Source organism: Xyrauchen texanus, chromosome 40 (assembly GCF_025860055.1).
Source record: "Xyrauchen texanus isolate HMW12.3.18 chromosome 40, RBS_HiC_50CHRs, whole genome shotgun sequence".
In the NCBI taxonomy this organism is placed as follows: Eukaryota; Metazoa; Chordata; class Actinopteri; order Cypriniformes; family Catostomidae; genus Xyrauchen; species Xyrauchen texanus.
This window is the reverse complement of record NC_068315.1, coordinates 28,751,517-28,772,042: the sequence shown is the minus strand read 5'-3', so window position 1 is coordinate 28,772,042 and position 20,526 is coordinate 28,751,517. Positions and strand designations below refer to the sequence as shown.

The following is a 20,526-nucleotide window of genomic DNA, read 5'->3' as shown; positions in this document are numbered from 1 at the left end:
GCTGACTCCGGAAGCAAGCGAGGCAGCACGACGCACTCTGCCTGTTAAAGCAAATCGCAGTGCTCGCGACCGCCCTGCTGCAACGCAGAGCAGCGTCCTCTTACCCCCAAACAAACAGAGCAAAAACTGATGTGTGTCGTCTTCAGCTATAGAGCGGAAGAGGGGAACACGCACCGTTTGCGGCTTTCAGTCATTCTCTCTTTTTCTAAACAGAAGAGAACAACGTTCACTGCACACTGCCTAACTGATTCTAACTTCTAAAAGAAGTATCTGACGACACCTGGTGACGTATCCATTTATAGCCTGGCCTCAGGTGCATCTAATGATTACATCAGCCGAGGCTATAAATTCCGGTCAATGTTCATTGACGTGTTCCACACATTATTCAGCTCGGCTCACAGCAAAAGCTGTTCCCCGTAGCGCTTAGCAGAGCAACATCATAGTGAAGCTTTTTGTCAAGGGAACACACACTGCTTTTCAGCCAGCAGCATCAAATCATAAAACACACACAGGAACGCAGACAAGCTTTGTGCATCTCTCTCCCATCTGCTGCTTTCTCTTCTCTTTAAATACTCCCACCTCCCCTCGCTGAAGTCATTCACCACTTATCTTCCCGGCCTCGCTCTGACCAGACGCCGCTCGGCTCCGCCCAGCTCACCACAAACTCCCACCCCCTCTCCTCTTGGATGACAGGCAGGGAAGACCCGTGAAACGGTGGGCCCAGAGGTCCCATAATGCGCCCTGGTAACATTTGGTCACTGTTTTGAGGCACGAAATACAATGCAACCATTCTTGTATAGGGATGGGCTCATTTGTATAAAATGGAACCCAACATGTAATATGTGTCTCTGGTAAAGAGGTGATCACAACCCATGGTGTATATAATCTTTAAAATCTTTATTAGAAATAAAATCATCAGAGGAGGAGGAGTACAAACTAGGAACAAATGGCCCAAAAAACGCACGTTTACACTGATGAGTTTATGGGGGCTGGGCCCCCACCATTATAATTTGTTCCCAGACCCTGTGAATTCAAGCGACGGCCCTGGAAAATGTTAATATTCACTCTATTTGTCTTTTTCAGTCCATCCCAATTTTGATGTTGCTAAATAACATGCATTATTACTATATGGTTAAAAAAAGAGCAATAGGTGTCTATTCCAGCATTTCTGGCTGGTCTCTGGCTCAGGAGTCTACCTGCTGGATGCAAACTATGATCGGGCTGAGATAGAGCTGGTTACTGTTTAACCATACTGCCTTGTAAAACAGCCCTAGCACAGTGAACCTTTGGAGTTTGATATGATGTGATTACAGAATCACCCCATTGACACATTGCCAAATTCTTCAGAATGAGGGTCTGAGTCTTCCGGGAGGTGATCTCTGAAATTGCTCAGGTAAGTTGCCTCTTTAACACCAAGCTGTGTGACACTATAATAGGAAACAAGGTAGTGGCGCTGACATCTGGTCAAACACTGCTAAGTCGCATGGATCTTTTGGATGTATTTAAAGCTATTAATTACTAATTTGTGAACATTTGTAAGTAAACTAAAATCTAATTTAATTCTGAGGACATGGTCAAAGGCAAGACAGAGGGGATCATCAATGAAATACACAAATTAATTTAACTAATTATGTAAATACTATCAGATTTCCAGGTATTTCAAAGAAAGTTTGTACAATTCTAAGATTCTACTGTGCAATCTATTGTGAATTTGCTTTGTCAATGTTCATAATATAGAAATAACAGTTATTCATGAGTATTCACATTCACATTGCTGTGACATTTAAACATATATATATATATATATATATATATATATATATATATATATATATATATATATATATATATATATAACATATTAAACAGTATATAAATTATACAAACGCACGTGAGATTTTCAGTATAGTTGTAAAGAGGTCAGCTATGAAATCAAGTAAGCCAAGAGCTAGTCACTGCTGTTATTGCAATCCACATATGGTACTTCTGCAACATATGGTATTTGCTAAACTCTGCCATACTGACTAAATGTAATCTCACACAGAAGTGTACAGTGTATATGTGTGTGGCTGAGAGGGGGGTTGGTGCATATAATATCTTCATTTATTTAACATTTTTATTTAAATTTGTCATTGTGAGGAAGAGGGCTACCCCAGCGTCTTTGTTCCTCTTTCTTCCTTTTACTCTAAGTAGGTAGTTTTTCTTCGCATTTGGCTTGCTCACTGCGGGATTTGTAAGGCATTTTGTAAAGTCACTTTGGAACAAAATGTATTGGAAAAGCACTATGCAAATAAATTGAGTTGAGTTGAACGTAGAGGCAGCAAATATTATACTGAAGTGCAATTACAAATTTTACTATTTTCAGCACAAATTATGCTGTTTCTATCCAGACTAGTATAATCGCCTTCACAAGCGTGTGTATAGTAGTGTCAGTCAACATCGGCTAAAAAGCAGACACAGATCCAACCATTATGAGCACACATCTAGTTATCTTGTTTATGCAAATGGTATCCAGGCTGCAAGAGCTTGGTGGATGGACAGCAGGTTAATGGAGCCCTTAACTGTCTTAAAATGCTCTTTTTAATGGTGTCCTTATGCTCAGACATAGCAAAAGGGTATCTCACCTATACATTTGATGTTTGCCAACATTTGAGCCTCAACAAGACAAGCTATTTGTGACTGTTAATAAAGATTTTGGTCTCCTGTACTGACTACCAACTAATAGTTTCTCACCCAGTGAGTCATCTGCGAGAAGTCTTTTCAAGTCTGGATAAATCAGATTTGCAAAACAATATCAGACTTCTTGCTAAAGAGATGTGTTGCATTGTTGAGTTAAAGGGGAGAGGAAATAGGGAAAAATCAAAGTAGTACATGGACCCAGCTTGCCTTTTTAAGAGGTTTTTAGACCAAAAGAAGTCAGCCCTCTGGTCTTTATTAGTATTAGCCTACCATTGGGTGACAAGTGGGAGTTGAAGGCACTCCAGAAGATTCAACAAGGTCAATGCAAAAAATTATTTCTCACAATAAGCTATTAAACGGCAATTTTGTTTTTAGGTGGTCTGTAATTATGAATTCAGTTTTGCTTCTTAATTTTGTATCATCACTGATTTCATGATTGCAGGGCTCGAAGATGCTAAAGAGTGTTGAAAACATCTGGCAATCTTGACACCTTTGACCCCAATTCTGCACTAGTGCTACATTGTTGCCTTCAACATCTCCCTTTGATCAAGTGAATCTGAAAAAGACAAGGCTAGACACACCACTGATGATTTTAAAGATCTGTGGCTCGGTGATTCAATCATGCCTATTAAACAACACTCTCATCATCTGATATGACAGTAGACTTAAGCTTATAGATTGTGCTATTCTATGGGTCATTGTCTTCTGATTGGAGGAGAATTAATTCTTTCTACTTTCCCCCCATCTATTTCCCAAAGTGGGAAATAGATTGGGGGAAAAAAACATGTGTAAATTAATGATTGTCGGCTGTTCTGATTCGCTCTCTTTAGTTCATAATTACACCATGGTCCATTACCTATAGGTAAGAATTACCCAGGGTTACTTCAGAAGGGGCGAGAAGGGTATAGCTTCAGACAGAACTCCAAAAAGGGGCGAGATCTCCAAACAGCCAACAAAGATATAGGTAGCTCTTTAACAAACCCTATCCCTAACTCTAACCATCTGTGGAGGTGTCTCCCACTTTAGGAGTTGGCGCAACCCCTTTTTGGAGAAACTACGCCATATTTTGTAGATTCCGCCCCATTTGGATATCTCTGGCCTGCAGCTATACCTACTTCGAAGGGGTGGGGTTACTCAAGAAGGGGGTTGAGCCATCTCCAAAATGTCTCGACGCTTTCACACAGTTAGGGTTAGGGAAAGGGTTAGGTTAGGGCTCTGTATATCTTTACTGGTGTTTGGAACTCCTGGCCATTTTTAGAGCTCGGCCTGCAGCTATATTCTTCTTTTTTACCCATTTAAGAGTTAAAAACAGTGAAAAAATTATTTTAATCTTGCATTTGGTCAGAATACATTTGGATTCTCCACAACAATGAATGTGTATTATGTACAAAAACAGTATTTCATTTTTATGTATTTAATCTCAGATGTTTAGATTCTGAAATTAAATAGTTTTTGAATAAATACCATGATTCTGTATTTGAAAAAAATAAACATTTTAAGTATTTTAATTATGATTTCTATATGTTTTACTCAAAATAAAAGGTTTACTATACAGTTACAGTTATACAGTATTTACGACATATGTAGGTGGCACTCTTTAAGTATGAATTACTATTTTAAAAAGTTTGTGTGTTGTGTCAAAAGCAAGCCCATGGCAATGTCCATTTATTGAAAGAGAGGTGCTGTATATCTACTGTGCTCTACCTGGTCTTTTTGTTTTTTACCGGACTTACACTTGTATTTAAGATATATTCTCTATATTCTAGACTAAGATATATTAGTCTAAAAATATTATTCACTGTTACTTCTCAGCTAAATATATCTTGTATAAAGGATGTTTATATATTAATTTTTATCTTCTGGAAAATAAGAATAAGATAATAATAAGATAAGATAAGAAAGTGTGCACTATGGCATCAATGCTGTTTACTGTTATGAAGGTTTGCATACTTTGTGACATAGAGTCACGGTCAGGCATGAATCGGAACAAATAGCCATTTCTATGAATCAGTGTTCTCAAAAGAGCATGGTCAGGACTTACTCCTACTCTTCTTACTCTACTTCTTTCCTTTGAACCTGTCCACATTCGTGCAAAACATCTTGTGGCCCCTGTCATTGATGTGTTTGTACTTCAATTTAATTTCAGTGAGCACCCCTAATATTGCTGATTTATTGCTGATAATTACTCACAATGGAAACTAATCAAAAATACGGGGATGGACTGACTGACACGCAGAAAGAGACTGCGCTGGACGCTCTGATCCAGCGCACAGGGTATCAAGTACACCAGGTATGAGTCACCATACTGCCCTCCAAAGGCAAAAAAATTATAAAAGCAGTAACTATGCTGACACTGAGAAAAATGGCTCCAACATTTGGTGATTGTCCATCCAAATGTATTGTTCATGCACACATGGAAATGCACAGATTAATGCATGCAGAACTAAAAATGTAAATATTTGTAGCCTATGTATTACAGTACCTCAAACATCTGTAAGAACTGAGGTTTTCATTGATTTTATTGTGGATTTTGTGGTCACTGCAATTTTCACATGCAATTTTCTGTGAAGCTGAGCATAATTGAGCCAAATCTTTTTGCCTTGTTCTAATTCATAAGACACACGTTTATGATCATTCCTACTTTTCAACAAAATGTGTAGTTACTGTGTTTTGCCTCCGACAGTAACATCACCTCATGGATAGGTGCTACAGTATAGTTAGGGAAGAGGAACATTTTAAGATCAGTTACCTGAATACATTTTCATTTCAGCATTTTCTTAGTGGCAAAAGAATAGTTCATCCAAAACTGAGCAATTTGTCATCATATACTCACCCTCATGACATTCCAAATTTGTATGATTTTTTTTTTTTCTTGCGTGGGACAGAAAAGATACCGTTTGGTGTCATTGATATCAAACTTGCCGTGATATATCTTTACACACGAAATTTGAGTATGTCGAAGCATTTTCAATTCTCTTTAGACTTGAGGAATCTGAGACTGGAACTCTGTCACTGATCTGTAAAATTAAGTTCTTCAATGTTTTTAGTAGTGGGGATCTTCTATAGTTTTTTTTAGTTGTCTGTTTAGTTGTCTTGCAGCAGCTTTAAGTCTGTAGTATTGTGACACCTGGCTTTGGTGAAAATGGAAAAACAGAAATTCCTTTCTGTCTGTAAAATTATCAAAAAGAAGCATATGTTGGTGTTTTAAAAAAGTAAAATGATCTGTCCTAAAAATCCATGAGGTCCATAATAATTCATCACATACTTTATCGTTATATATGATATAATGTTATATATTAGAGAGATTTGATTTTCCATCATAGTTGTTGTTTTCTCCATAGGAAAATGGTCAGAGGAGATATGGCGGTCCACCTCCTGGCTGGGAAGGCCCTTCTCCAGAGAGAGGCAGTGAGATTTTTGTGGGAAAGCTTCCTCGAGACCTCTTTGAGGATGAACTGGTGCCACTCTGTGAAAAAGTAAGGGGAAAACTGGTTGCCAAAATAACTAAATAAATAGCTAAATAAATAACAAATATTCAAATATTATGATCAATATATTTAAGTGTGACTGTAACTTTAATAATGTAATGCTTACCTGCTTTTGCAGTTCGGCAAAATTTACGAAGTACGGATGATGATGGATTGCAATGGCAAAAATCGAGGCTACGCATTTGTTACCTTCTCCACAAAACAAGAGGCTAAGAATGCCATGATACAGCTCAACAACTATGAAATCAGGTGAGTGTACCCTGGACATCTAGTGGACTAAATGTTTTACAACAAAGCATAATGTGACAATTCACACAACAATTTTCACTCAATGACACAGGAATGGGAGACTTCTGGGCGTGTGTGCAAGTGTTGACAACTGCCGTCTGTTTGTGGGAGGCATCCCAAAAACCAAAAAGAGGGAAGAGATCCTGGCAGAGATGAAAAAGGTGACAGATGGTGTGGTGGATGTAATAGTTTATCCAAGTGCTGCTGATAAGACCAAGAACAGAGGCTTTGCATTCGTGGAGTATGAAAGCCACCGAGCTGCAGCCATGGCCAGGAGGAAACTACTGCCAGGTAAAAGCCAATTAAACAGTATAATCACAAGTTAAGTTCCCTGCTGAAAAGAGAATACAGCTTAAACAAGTCTAAACCAGTGTGACGAGGAGGAGGGTTGGGCCGGGCCGTGAGTGCACACTCCAATCGGGCTAATCAGCCAAGGAGAGGGATAAAGCCGAGCTGATACGGCAATTCAAGAGAGAGAGAGCCACATGCAGCTGCCGTGTGTGTTTATGTTTGTGTCTTTTTAAGTTTTTATTAAGCATTACTGTTCAGCTGGTTCCCACCTCCTCCTTGCCCATTTTAAACCCTGTTGCATTGGTGCCGAAACCCGGGAAGGAGGAGGGATGCACTGTCGTGGAGTTCTCACCACTGCCGTCTGCTGAAAGGAGCAGCCGCGGTCATCCGCCGGGGGACGGCATTGGCACTGCCGGCCACCTGGACGCGGAGGAACAGCCGCCATCTCTCAGGGGCGAAGGAGCACTACCGACCACCAGAACACGGAGGGGTGTTCCATCCGGCAGGGGTCAGAGGACTAGGAGGAGCGGCTGTCGTCCACCAGAAAGTGGAGGAGTGGTCGAGGACCAGGCGATGGCATGTCTGGGAACTGGCACACAATTTTTTTCTCTCTCTCCACTCTTTCTCTCACTGTCACTCCACCTCACTCTTTCCCTCTCCCCTTTTCCCTCCCCTTGTCTCCCTCCCAGGTTCCGAGAGAGGCGGGGGGTTCCCCGGTCTCAGGCAAAGGAGGGAGGAGTGTGACGGGGAGGAGGCGGGGCCGGGCCATAAGTGCACACGGCCAGCCCCCAATCGGAGAGAGAGCCACATGCAGCTGCCGTGTGTGTTTACGTTTGTGTCTTTTTAAGTTTTCATTAAACATTATTTTGACTGTTCAGCCGGTTCCCACCTCCTCCTTGCCCATTTTAAACCCTGTTGCAACCAGGTGTTGAGGTGGTCTTCCAGCTTGGTCAAGCTGGATAGTCTATTTTAATGGTTTTAGAAGTGTTTTGGGTACTTTTCAGCTGGAAGACCAGCTTAACCTCATGCGACCCTGCATCCTTCTGTGCAGACATTGTCATTTGGCTTTGCTATACGCAACGCATAATTTAAATTAATTTAATCTGACTGATCTCAGTTCAGAAGATTTGGGCTCTCAATAAAGGGTTAAATAATTTAATTACAGAGTCATGTGACAAAACAACATGTCACTAATCACAGCAAAGTTTGTATTTTGGAGAAACGCCAACACAACTATATCTGGTATGATACCTAATTAAGTTTTTACATTGAAACCGATTTGAGTCAAAAGAGTAGGGTCTTTACTTCCGATTATCCATTTGAAAATGTTTGTGATTTATCATGAAATGGCACACTGTTAAATACAATGACCACTATAGTGGACAATAATAGAGCTAGTTTTTCATTAGAAATCCTATATTTACTGTGCATTTTCACAATGAGAAAAAAGAGCATTCACTCCTAAAATACGACCAAAAGTTTAGTTTCATGCTGCAGATGATATATACACCCCTCAACATGTTTGGCAGACATGGGACCATGGAAGTCAGTACTTAGATTCAGAATTCAGAATGTATAATTTTATTTTAACATGGTTGGCAGTGACTTGACAATGCTGGCCATTACATTGCATAAAGTTGACTCTACAGGAACAGATGCCAATAGATTTCAAATACCATCCTTAGCTCTGCATAAAATGTATAGACGTTTTTCAAGGCGATCATCAGTGCCCAGTGCCAGACATGACATTATAATTAGAGGATTTATTGATTGCCCTCAGGCTGAACTCATGTTGAGTCCAAAGATGCTTTGTTCATTGTCCAAAGCATATGAGTCAGAGAGTAAAGATGATTCACTAACACTACTTTTTCTCTTTCTCTTTCCAGGAAGAATTCAGCTCTGGGGTCACACTATTGCAGTTGACTGGGCTGAACCTGAAGTAGAGGTAGATGAAGACACCATGGCCACAGTGAAAATCCTCTATGTTCGTAATCTGATGTTAGCCACCACAGAGGAGACCATTGAGAAAGAGTTCAACAGCATCAATCCTGGTGAGCTTGCAAAATAGATTTGATTTATACAGAAGAAATTGTGAGTGCTGCTTGCCCATGCAAAACTCATTGTCACGATGCTCACTGTCTGCTATGTGGAGTGTTTTTAGCACCCTGCTTTGTGGTTGCAAGGGCATTGTTAGGTGGTGGGATTTCTTTGGACATTTTATCATTCACCAGGCAAAAATGTTTGATCGTATGGGAAACTAATATCACACCTCAACAAGCCACATGATTTGAAGAATCCTTCATGTCCATAGCACAAATGGTGCAAGACGAGTTTAAAGAAGCATTTAGTGGATAGGAGTGTGTAATATGGGTTTTGAATGTGGAAAGAACAGGTCAGTTTGAAATGGATTGAACTGGACTGCTTCTCTGAAATTATCATTTGTCAGTGGATACCTAAGTTGTTGCAGGAAACGTTTTCAACTCGCATGATGGAGTGGTGGTGGTGTAGTGGTCTAAGCACATAACTGGTAATCTGGTAATCAGAAGGACACTGGTTCAAACACCACAGCCACCACCATTGTGTCCTTGAGCAAGGCACTTAACTCCAGGTTGCTCCAGGGGGATTGTCCCTGTAAGTCACATTTATGCATAAATGTAAAATGTAAAACATGATGTAGTGTCACTTTGCTAAAACCTTGCCTTTTTACTCTAAACCATTGGCCAGTATACGTATGAGTATTAGCAATAGCGATGCTTGCCACTAATTACCTATTTCTGAGTCTGCAGAAGTTAATTTATGGTTTTGTGGGTCTGACTGAAATTCTTAGAGATGTATGATTATCCACAGATTCTGTTGAAAGGGTGAAGAAGATCAGGGATTACGCTTTTGTTCATTTCTCGCAGAGAGAGGATGCAGTCAACACCATGAATGCATTGAATGGAAAGGCAAGGCATCTCACTTCCTGATCTAAGCTTAGTTTAATCATTTTAAAAATTACAAAATAATGCTGGATTAAAAACATTGACTTCCCTCCAGGTCATTGATGGTTCTCCTATTGAGGTCACGCTAGCAAAACCTGTGGATAAGGACAGTTATGTTCGGTACACCCGAGGCACAGGGGGTCGTGGAGGTACTCTGCTCCAAGGAGACTATGCTTACACAGTGGGGCAGATGTACGACCCTTCAGCTGCCTACCTGGGTGCACCCATTTTCTACGCTACCCATGCATACACCACTATACCAAATCAATTATGCTTCGCCACTACCAAAGGGCACATAAGTGCCAGGGGGCTGGTGCGCACGCCCTCTGTTAGAGGTGGGTGATTCCTATCAATCTGCCTTCTGATACAGATGTTTGAAGGTGTGGTAGTAAAAGATGCTCTAGTGATCCAAGGCACTCTTCATCCCTAATGAAGGCTTTGTAAGACGCAATGTGTCAGTTTGTGGTATGTTTTAATCCAATAGTCATGACATAATAAAGGCTTTTAAAAAAATGTAACCCTACTCTTTGTGCCTTGGACCACTACAGCATCTGAACAGAATATCCCATACCAAGTGGGCATTATTATACACCCAAGTAGCACTCCTTGCATGCTGTGTTTGAGTGTGGTAGTAAAGATCAAAACATAAAATCCAGAAACAATTCTAATCTGAAACAGTTCAAATCATGCTTGTGAATAATTTTGTGGAACAGTGTATAATGAATATTGTTAACAATGGATTGAAGTACTTAAAAAATCATTATGTCTACTCATCTGGCCAATAATTCAGAATCTGCTTTCATACAACCAAATGATTCACTTACAGATAAAAGTCAAACAAAAAAAACTTTTATAAACTTCTATTCTAGTTTAACATATACTATAAACTATAAATTCCAGTAAGCCATTTGTAGGTTGAACATCCCAACCATTGGCTCAACCGATGGTGTGAATTGGGGTTGGACTATCTGTTTGTCCGATCAAAGGCATACGGTGCAGAAATTACACAATTCACCTTTAAAAGAGACAGAGGGCAAATTACTTGGTAATGCAGGACATTTGCATAATGCCAACATCTGCAATATATTTCATTTCTTCAGTTCTAACATACTGTAAGACATTTGCACCTACATTTGCATGTGAACATAACAAAACCAAAATGTATTCTGTTATATTATCCTTGATTGTTTGCTTGTCCTTCATCAAGTTGTCCATGCCTGCATATTACAGTCCAGTGATATTAACATCATATTCTCAGTGGATGGGTGAAAAAAATCTAATCTATCCAATCAAATAAAAAAGTAACAAAATCTGAGAAACTGTGAACATCTATAATGTGCTGGCTTGGAATACATCTATGATCAGTTTCTCTGAGTCTTGATTGAAACCTGGGTGATTTCTGGTGATTTGATTCGCCATAATGCCTTCTTGCATTCCTAGAAATTTACATGAATGTACCTGTAGGGGCAGCGGGCGTACGTGGTTTGGGTGGGCGAGGATACCTTGCCTATGCCGGTGTGGGTCGTGGCTGCACCACATACCAACTTAAGACAGACAAACGTCTCGACGACAAACTCTATGACCTTCTTCCTGGTATGGAGCTCACACCCATGAACCCTGTCACCCTGAAGCACCAAGGCATCAAACATGCCCCACAGGTACACACTTTCTTACACTTTCTGAAGAGCCCACTTATGGATTTTAAAGGACAACATTAAAGGTGCAATATGTAACCATTTTCTTGTAATATTCATGTATATTTTTTGCCAATATGTGAACGGATTGTAACGCAACTTAAAAAATTAGCCCTTCCCGGACTTCCTAGGTTTCCTATTAATGCCTGTAGACTGGTTTTCATACGAAGGGAGCAGGTCACTTTTGTCGGGAAAATCCAAAGGATGTGACATTTATGCGTGCTCCCAAGAGCCTTGCCTCAGACAGAAATAGCTTCTCTTCCACTATTCAACAGCGACAACAAACTCCAACACTAGGTAATGTTATCTTCGAGATGGAATCCAGCAACCATCCAGCTCCCAGCACAACACCAACTCCTACACAAACTCTAAGTAAGCCAAAAAAAAAAACTTTATCTACTGAATCCAGTCTGGCTAAGCAGAAACGTGATCGTTGTCGAGAGAAAACTAGAGTGAACATAGGCAGAGCATTTGATTCCTAGAGGGACCTTCGTTCGGTTTCGTGGATCAAAACCGACCCTGACTTGGTGTTCTTCTTATTGGACAGGTAAGCTTACATAATTGCAAAGCATGTGAAATATAGTTCCATTTGGATTGATCGGTGTAGCTAACTTGATCTTGCCTGCTAATGCTGACAAATAAAGCTACCTTGCTTTGTAACTTTCAAATAATTTCAATGATCTTCTCTTTATACTAAAAGTCATGTATGCTGATTCACAGTAACTGACATAAACAATGTTAATCTGTAATTATTCAGCAAGGTAAACTACAATAACACAGGAAATGAATGTTAGACAATGTTCAAGATAATACAAAAAGACCCATTCATTAGTGTAACGTAACTTGGTTATACAAAAATATATACATTCTATTATTTAAAAAAAATTTGCACATCGATATATCAAAATGACAGTTGTGATGGAATCACATCAATACTGAATTGTGTCAACATATTTATAATGTGCAGTCTATTTTATAAACAGCTACTGTCATCATCCACCAAATTTAGGAAACGGCTATTGATAAAGTTGGCTAATGCCGACATAGGCTATCGTATAAATGCAGTCAATGTATCATGGAAAGAAAAGTGATTACTTTAAACTACAGTCTAGCATAGTCAGGCCTATATCCACACTTTGAGTCTCAAAGTTTGTAGTAAAACAATCATAACTGTGTAATTTAAATTATGCTACCTCATCTGTCAGCATGATGCCGGTGAATCTCATTCAGCCTCTTTGTATGTTACGTTATCGTTTTGGACGATGCTCGCTCACTCGCGTCCCTATCAAGTGTATGCGCGAGTAGGAGCAACAGGTAACTGGTTGCAGTTCACTTATTGGCCACAGGTATCATTAATAACAAGTGTTTCTGAATCTTACATAGAGCACCTTTAACTTCTTTCTAATTTCTTTCCTCAATGGCACTTACAAACGTGTTAAAAAGAGGAATGCATTTTCTGTCTTGCAGATCTTGGAGGACATTTGCCAAAAGAATAACTGGGGGCAACCTGTTTACCAGCTTCACTCTGCTATTGGACCAGATCAGAGGCAACTTTTCCTTACCAAAGTCACCATCCCTGCTCTAGCTGCACAGTATCCAAATATGTATGCCACAAACTGTATTCCAGCCATATTGACAAAGCAAAAGCACAAATTACTTACATTAGCTATGGTTATTTAGCAACACCCAGTGAGTTATGTACATAGCTCTTTTGGGCATTTTAGGCATGCATACTTCATTTTGCCCAACAATTATTTGCTAAATGTTTATATATATATATATATATATATATATATATATATATATATATATATATATATATATATATATATATATATATTATTGATAAGGCCATAATGTGTTTCAGCAAACAATGCAAAAACTGTCCATCCAAAATAGTAGACAGATGTGAAGGAAATGTCTATCATAATTAATGTAGTATGTTTGTTTATTCAGTTCTGAAATGATTAATATTGCTCACACTTAATTAAGTATTAATTACCAGAGCATAACTCTGTAAAACAATTTTAGGAGAGTATGTATCGAAGGGCTTGTCCCTTTATTCTAAATAGCCAGGATTTTTAGTTTAAGCCAGTAATTTTTACCTCATTAAAAAAGTTGTACTCCTTAAAGCGAGAGTTCACCCAAAAATGAAATTGATCTCATCATTTACTCACACTCATGCCACCCCAGATGTGTATGACTTTCTTCTACAGAACACAAATTATGATTTTTAGAATATTTCAGCTTTGTATGTCCTCACAATGCAAGTAAATGGTGGCCAGGACTCCGAAGGTCCATATATCACATAAAGTGGTTTAATTGGTATATTTTTAAGAGATCCAATCGGCTTTGGGTGTTAATAAATTAAAATATAACTCCTTTTTCACTGTACATCTTGCCATCACAGTCTCTCGGCAAGCGCAATCAAGAATTCAAGCTTCATTACTCTTCCTAGTGCTTATCACATGCGCAGAGCACTAGATGGCGCTAATGGAAGTGTAATCAAGCTTAAAATCACGATCGTCACGGAGACTGCTGTCAAGCTTTATAGTGAAAAAGGAATTACATTTTGGTCTGTTCTCACCAAAACTAATTGGATTGCTTCAGAAGACATTGATTAAACCACTGGAGTCTTATGGATTACTTTTATGTTTCCTTTATGTGATATTTGGTCCTTCAGAGTCCTGGTCATCATTCAAATGCATTGAATGGACCAACAGAGCTGAAATATTCTTCTAAAAATCTTTTTTGTTCTGCAGAAGGAAGAAAGTCATGCACATCAGGGATGGCACGAGGGTGAGTAAATGATGAGAGAATTTTCATTTTTGGGTGAACTATCCCTTTAAGAAATACATTTTAATTTTGAAACATACAGTATGTATAAAATCACGAACACTCACATGAGTTGAAGAATCCAGTCATATCAGTAACTTTATAAAAGCTGTTTAAATCTCCATGGATAGGGCCCCCTCATGGGGGCTGCCATGTTATGATCACATGACCACACTACTCGCTTAATCTCAGTCACCACCCTGTTGTGTTAAGACACTTTCACTCATGGTTTAAATCAATCATTGCCAACTGTGAAAAGAGAATTTGTTCAATGGCATTGGTAACTAAAAACTTCTGCATTTGAATGATGCTGCTGGGGAAAAAATATTGATTGCACCATTAATTTTGTCAATTTATAGTAGTGCACTAAGCTAACAGACATGGACTCAGAGCAACAAAGGGTCTTTAACGAAGTTGCAGCCTATTTATTAATTAACTTTTCAAATCAGTTCTTTATTAGGTTCATTGATGGTGATAAGTGCGTACATTACATGCTAAGCAACTCACAAGGTTTCGCAAAACAGCTGTATCCTTATTCAGCACCACCAGATTTAAAAATGCAAATCGTCATTCTTCTGAATACAGCATTTCAACTCAATGAGGCTTTATGAATATCAGCATGCACATAAACAGCTATTTTACCAGCATTCCTCTCTGTGTGTCCAATCAGACACCCGTTTACCCCCGCCAAGCTCTGTACATCAATGGATGAGGCGAAGCTCCATGCTGCCGAACACACGCTGCAGATCCTCGGTATACAGACAGAGGGCGCTGCTGCATTCCCAGGTATGTGAGGTCTGTAAGACTGATATTGTTACTTTTTTAACAATACTGTCATCCTATTTTACTATTGTGGAGAATATTAACTGTAATTACGCTAACACAATATTTTATGCACTGTTATTCATGACTGTGGGACTATTATTATTATTATTACTGAAATATATTTTTTTAATTGTTTCACAATGATGTGAATATAATCTATCTAGCTATCTTGCTATGTATATACAGGGATTGGATGGTTACTTTTGAAATGTAGTCTGCTACAGATTACAGAATGCATGCTGTAAAATGTCATTTGTAACGTATTTCGTTAGATTATTGTAAATAATTTGGATTACTTCTTCAGCACTGGTAGATTTTTTTCACTTTATTTGACTATAAAAACTATAAAAGTACAGTAAGACAAAATGTTAAAAATACATTCTCTGAAAACCCTAAATATAAATATAAACCTAAGATACATCTAATTGATCTTGATTAAAGGATTTTTAGATATGTTTACAGGAAAACAATACAAAAATTATAAAGAATATGATTTTTGCCTTAATATCAAAGGTCTTACTAGAAAAAAAGAAATTATGAACCAACGTGACTTTTCTTGAAAACAAAATATGATCATGTCTGGTAACATGTGCATGTAAAATGGCTAGAAATAGCATTTTAGGTTAGCGTAATGCTGACAATTTACACAAGATTTATTTATATTTCTTCTGCTCCAAACTTACTTCAAACTTACTTCTCTGTCTGCCTGTATGAATGTAACACATTTTATGAAAGTATAAAAAAATATATTTCACCACTGTTCAAATGCACTTTGGATCGCATAATTTATATGTATAAATGTTTTCTATCTGAAAGGACTAAATATGAAATAAAACAAATGACCATAAAATGCAAAGTAATCTCTTCAGTAATCAAAATAATTTTTGAATGTAACTGTATTCAAATGATTTAAATTGTAACTGTAGTGGAATGCAGTTCTATTAGGAAGTCTCACAGATTTGAGTAAAGTTTTAGATTACATTTATTTGATGAATATAAAACAGGAATGTAAGATCTCTCTGTGGCATAAAACTCACAGATTTGAGTAAAGTTGGCAAACCTCTGGTGGTCCGAAGTTGTTGTACTCGGAACCATCAGATCCTGCTGGAGATAGGAGGCAGTAGGTGAGGAGCCTATCCCGTGCAGGGCGGGATTCAACTGGTGGCGGTGGGGTGGTGGAGGTTTGCCGTGTTAGCACACTGAAACAGCAATGTGATAGATTGTGAGCAACTTATAAGGCAATGCTTACATGTGATTGGCTAGATGTTAATGGTGAGATGATGTACAGCTGCTGGTCTTCCCGCTAGAACTACGCTGCGCTTAGATTTACTTATATTTTGTATTTTAAATACGTATTCCCATTACATGTACTCCATTACTCCCCAACCCTGTATATACATTATATATATATATATATATATATATATATATATATATATATACACACACACACACACACACACACACACACACACACACACACTGGCAGCCAAAGTTTGGAACTATGTACAGATTTTGCTCTTATGGAAATATATTAGTACTTTTATTCACCAAAGTGGCATTCAACTGATCACTATGTACAGCCAGGACATTAATAACATGAAAAATTACTATTACAGTTTGAAAAAAAAAATAAAAAATTCAACTACTTCAAAGAGTTCTCATCCAAAAAATCCTCCAGATGCAGCAATGACAGCTTTGCAGATTCTTGGCATTCTAGCTGTTAGTTTGTCCAGATACTCAGGTGACATTTCACCCCACACTTCCTGTAGCACTTGCCATAGATGTGACTGTCTTGTTGAGCACTTCTCACACACCTTACAGTCTAACTGATCCCACAAAAGCTCAATGGGATTAAGATCCATAACACTCTTTTCCAATTATCTGTTGTCCAATATCTGTGTTTCTTTGCCCAATCAAACCATTTCTTTTTGTTTTTCTGTTTCAAAAGGGGCTTTTTCTTTGCAATTCTTCCCATAAGGCCTGCACCCCTGAGTCTTCTCTTTACTGTTGTACATGAAACTGGTGTTGAGCGGGTAGAATTCAATGAAGCTGTCAGCGGAGGACATGTGAGGTGTCTATTTCTCAAACTAGAGACGCTGATGTACTTATCCTCTTGTTTAGTTGTACCTCTGGCCTTCCACATCTCTTTCTGTTCTTGTTAGAGCCAGTTGTCCTTTGTCTTTGAAGACGTTAGTGTCCACTTTGTATGAAATCTTTTTTTTTTGTCAATTTCATTCATGGTATAGCCTTCATTCCTTAAATCAATGATTGGCATTGGCTTTTTTGGCACTTTTGACCTAATATTGATCTTAAGACATGCCAGTTTATTGCATACTGTGGCAACAACAAAAAAAAAACACAAAGACAATGTTAAACTGCATTTAACGAACCAAATAGCTTTCAACTGTGTTTATATATAATATAATGACATGGGATTTTCTAGTACCATATTAGCAATTTAGCATGATTACTCAAGGATATGGTGTTGGAGTGATGGCTGCTGTCTTGATTTGATAAAAAATGACTTTTTTAAAATAGCGACAGTGCTGTTTTTTACATCAGTAATGTCCTGTACTTTGTGATCAGTTAAATGCCACTTTGGTGAATTCAATTACCAAAAATCAGCAAAATCTGTACATTATTCCAAACTTTTGCCTGCCAGGTTGTAAGTACACACACACACACACACACACACACACACATTTGTATATTATATTACAAACACTGTTTTATCAAAAAAAAAAAAGAAAAACTACCCACACTTCGCTTCACATTTTGTCCTGAGTCTTTTCCTTGGGTTTTACAGGTTATACAATTTCCAGCACAACTGCTACTGTGGCTGCATCACAGCTGAAACTTGGTCAGGACCTTACAGCCTATGCAACCTATGATGGTTACCCTGCCTTTGCTGTAGCGACCCGCGGGGATGGATATGGAGCGTTTTAAAAACCCCTGCTGCAATAAGACACTCACCAATAGAATAGTCTCTGTAATGTTAACTTCTGTCCCATGCATCCTGTCATGTTTATAGGTTTTTGTTTTTGTTTTGGTAGAGTAGTGATTGTTCAAGTAGACTGGTGGTAACTTTATTTCTTTCCATAAACTCTGATGTTTTTGCAATATTGAAGTATATGAGTCATCTTTTGACTTAACTCAGCCTGATGGCAATCTACAACTCAATCCCAAACGTTTTATGCTTTTGTCTGCTTTGTTTCCATATCATGCATCACGGTTGAGAAAAAGAAAAGAAAAAACTCAATTTGATTGAAACATTACTTGTATCATAAATTGTGGTCATCCAGTATGATTCTCTATTAGATTTGTACTACCTATGAAAATGTCTAAATTACAGATTTTAGGCTGGACCTTTGTTTAATGTTGCATTTGAAGGATTGCCTTGACAATGAACACTGAATCATTATCAAATGATCAAATGCAAAGTAACAATGTGCTGCTTGAATAACAGCCATTTATTCAGACATTGACTTTAGTAAGCTTTGGTATTTTGTTGTATTTAAAGTGGTTTGTTTTTGTGTTGGTTTTCTTTCAGTGTTTTGATGAACACCCGAGTGCAGAATGTTTTAACAGAAGAAATCCATGTATATGCTTTCATATGTACTTACCTGTTTTAGTATCATTTATAGATTTGGTTGACACTTTGTGGTTTGTTTGTATGTTTATAAGTCCTTTTTCTATATTGTATAAGATAGTCACAGGCTTGCTACTAATATGTTCCCATCTCATACTTTTATACATGGGGAATATGAGAGCAATCGTTTAACACACAGACACATTTGATTAAATTTAAAGACGCCTCAATGGTGACAGTATTATAGATTGTGTAGCACTTAAAACTTGTTTTTATACCTGAATTTCAATTCTGTTTGTATGAAGTTTGTTTTTGGATCATTGACCGTTTGAAGTAATTCATTGTCTCAGTGATTGGCATTAGAATTGGAAGGAAAATCTTAAACTGGTGTTGTCAGGACAAAAAAATAAGCCGAGAGCTTTATAGTGCTGCAGAGTGTCGAGTCATAAATATATAATTCCAATACAATATCTAACCATTAATAAATCGAATTCACTACAGAAGAAATGTCTGCTGTTTATTTGTATTTGTGACACATTTACATATACACAGGCTACATAATAAGGAACGAGAGGCTTTGCTATATTGTGAATATAGTGATTCATGGTGCATTGCAAAATAGCATATGTGGCTCATTGTATGTAGCATGGCAGTTACCTGGTTAAACACTAGAGGCGCTACAACAACAATGACTTTTATTTTACACAAACCACGAGTAAATGCAGATTATCCATGCCATGTTCCTCACACAGTGCTATCCTGTGACATCAAAACACTTTAATTACAGTGCATGACTTGTGAGTCGAAAAATGTTCAGGTTTGCAATAAATAACTACTGTATATTTACAAGCTTGTTCAGACACAATCAAATTGCGCAGTAACTCAACTTTTAAAGCGTTGCATTTGCGATGCATAGCATTGGGGTACGAGTCGTGAAGAGCATGCGAGTGAGCCAAAAGTGCCTTAGAAACACCAAAAAATGATGTGGTTGCTTCAGCAAATATGTTTTTCATTTCACTTTTTATGACACTATTGGTTAGCTTTTAGGTTTCATTTGTAGGGTAGGAAGGTAGGTTTTTTTGATTAAATCTTGATAGGGCATGGTTACAGCCAGGGCTGGGAAGAGAAATCGGCCCAGGATTTTACATAGCAAATTCGCTTCTGCATATCGCGGCGGCGTTTTGTGGTCTGTTCTGCATATCGCGGCGGCTCATTTTAGCTTATCACAGCCCATTCGGAAGTTTTATGGCCAACCCACCGGCCCGCTCGGTTCTCCTGATGGCCAGTCCGCCCCTGATCGGCCCCAAAGTGCGTCAGCCCACTGGGAAAATGCTTGGTATGCCAGATTACCAGTCCAGCCCTGGTTACAGCCAGCCACAGCTAGAAGTAACACAAAAGGGACCACAACACATATATTGGCTCAAAAGGGGTATTTTAATCAGAAATGACTTCAGTGGAAGAGACACATTTTCCAAAGACACAAACAGCATGCCACAAAGCAGATGCCAGATGCACGCTCTCTCCACACTGAGCCAGTTTCAATGGCGTGGATTTATTAGGGAGGTCCAGCTGCATCTCTAGTTGACTGAACTGAAAGAGAGGGAAAACAGAACAAACGGCTGCCAGCAGGCCACCCATACAAAACTCAAACTGAGGTGACTACCACCAAGTGGAGAAGAGGGACATAAACAGCATTAACTTTAAAAGACTTCTGTTTGGAGGATCATTTAACTTGCTTTTAGCGCCACTCAGTGGACATATCACCTCGGAGCTGCGCGATAAGTATAATGAACCACGTAATATCATTATGCAAAAATGTCACCACATTCATGTAATTTTCATGAGATCAGGCT

General features: G+C 38.5%; 1 protein-coding gene across 3 annotated transcripts; it reads left to right on the top strand.

Annotated features, from left to right (window-relative positions):
- The first annotated feature begins 1,264 nt into the window (after positions 1 to 1,264).
- a1cf (apobec1 complementation factor) lies at positions 1,265 to 19,166 on the top strand. Of its 3 annotated transcripts, none has more exons than XM_052111978.1 (12): positions 1,265 to 1,393; positions 4,826 to 4,969; positions 6,021 to 6,155; positions 6,286 to 6,416; positions 6,508 to 6,746; positions 8,633 to 8,797; positions 9,594 to 9,691; positions 9,783 to 10,062; positions 11,192 to 11,385; positions 12,889 to 13,025; positions 14,927 to 15,042; positions 17,891 to 19,166. In XM_052111978.1, the coding sequence occupies exons 2-12, from the start codon at positions 4,871 to 4,873 to the stop codon at positions 18,028 to 18,030; spliced, it is 1,734 nt and encodes a 577-aa protein (XP_051967938.1). In that variant the 5' UTR covers positions 1,265 to 1,393; positions 4,826 to 4,870; the 3' UTR covers positions 18,031 to 19,166. The 3 variants fall into 3 exon arrangements, with proteins under 3 accessions (XP_051967938.1, XP_051967937.1, XP_051967939.1); XM_052111977.1 differs by having other exon boundaries at positions 11,168 to 11,385; XM_052111979.1 differs by having other exon boundaries at positions 11,168 to 11,385; positions 14,927 to 15,051; positions 17,891 to 18,011.
- The last annotated feature ends 1,360 nt before the right edge of the window (positions 19,167 to 20,526 follow it).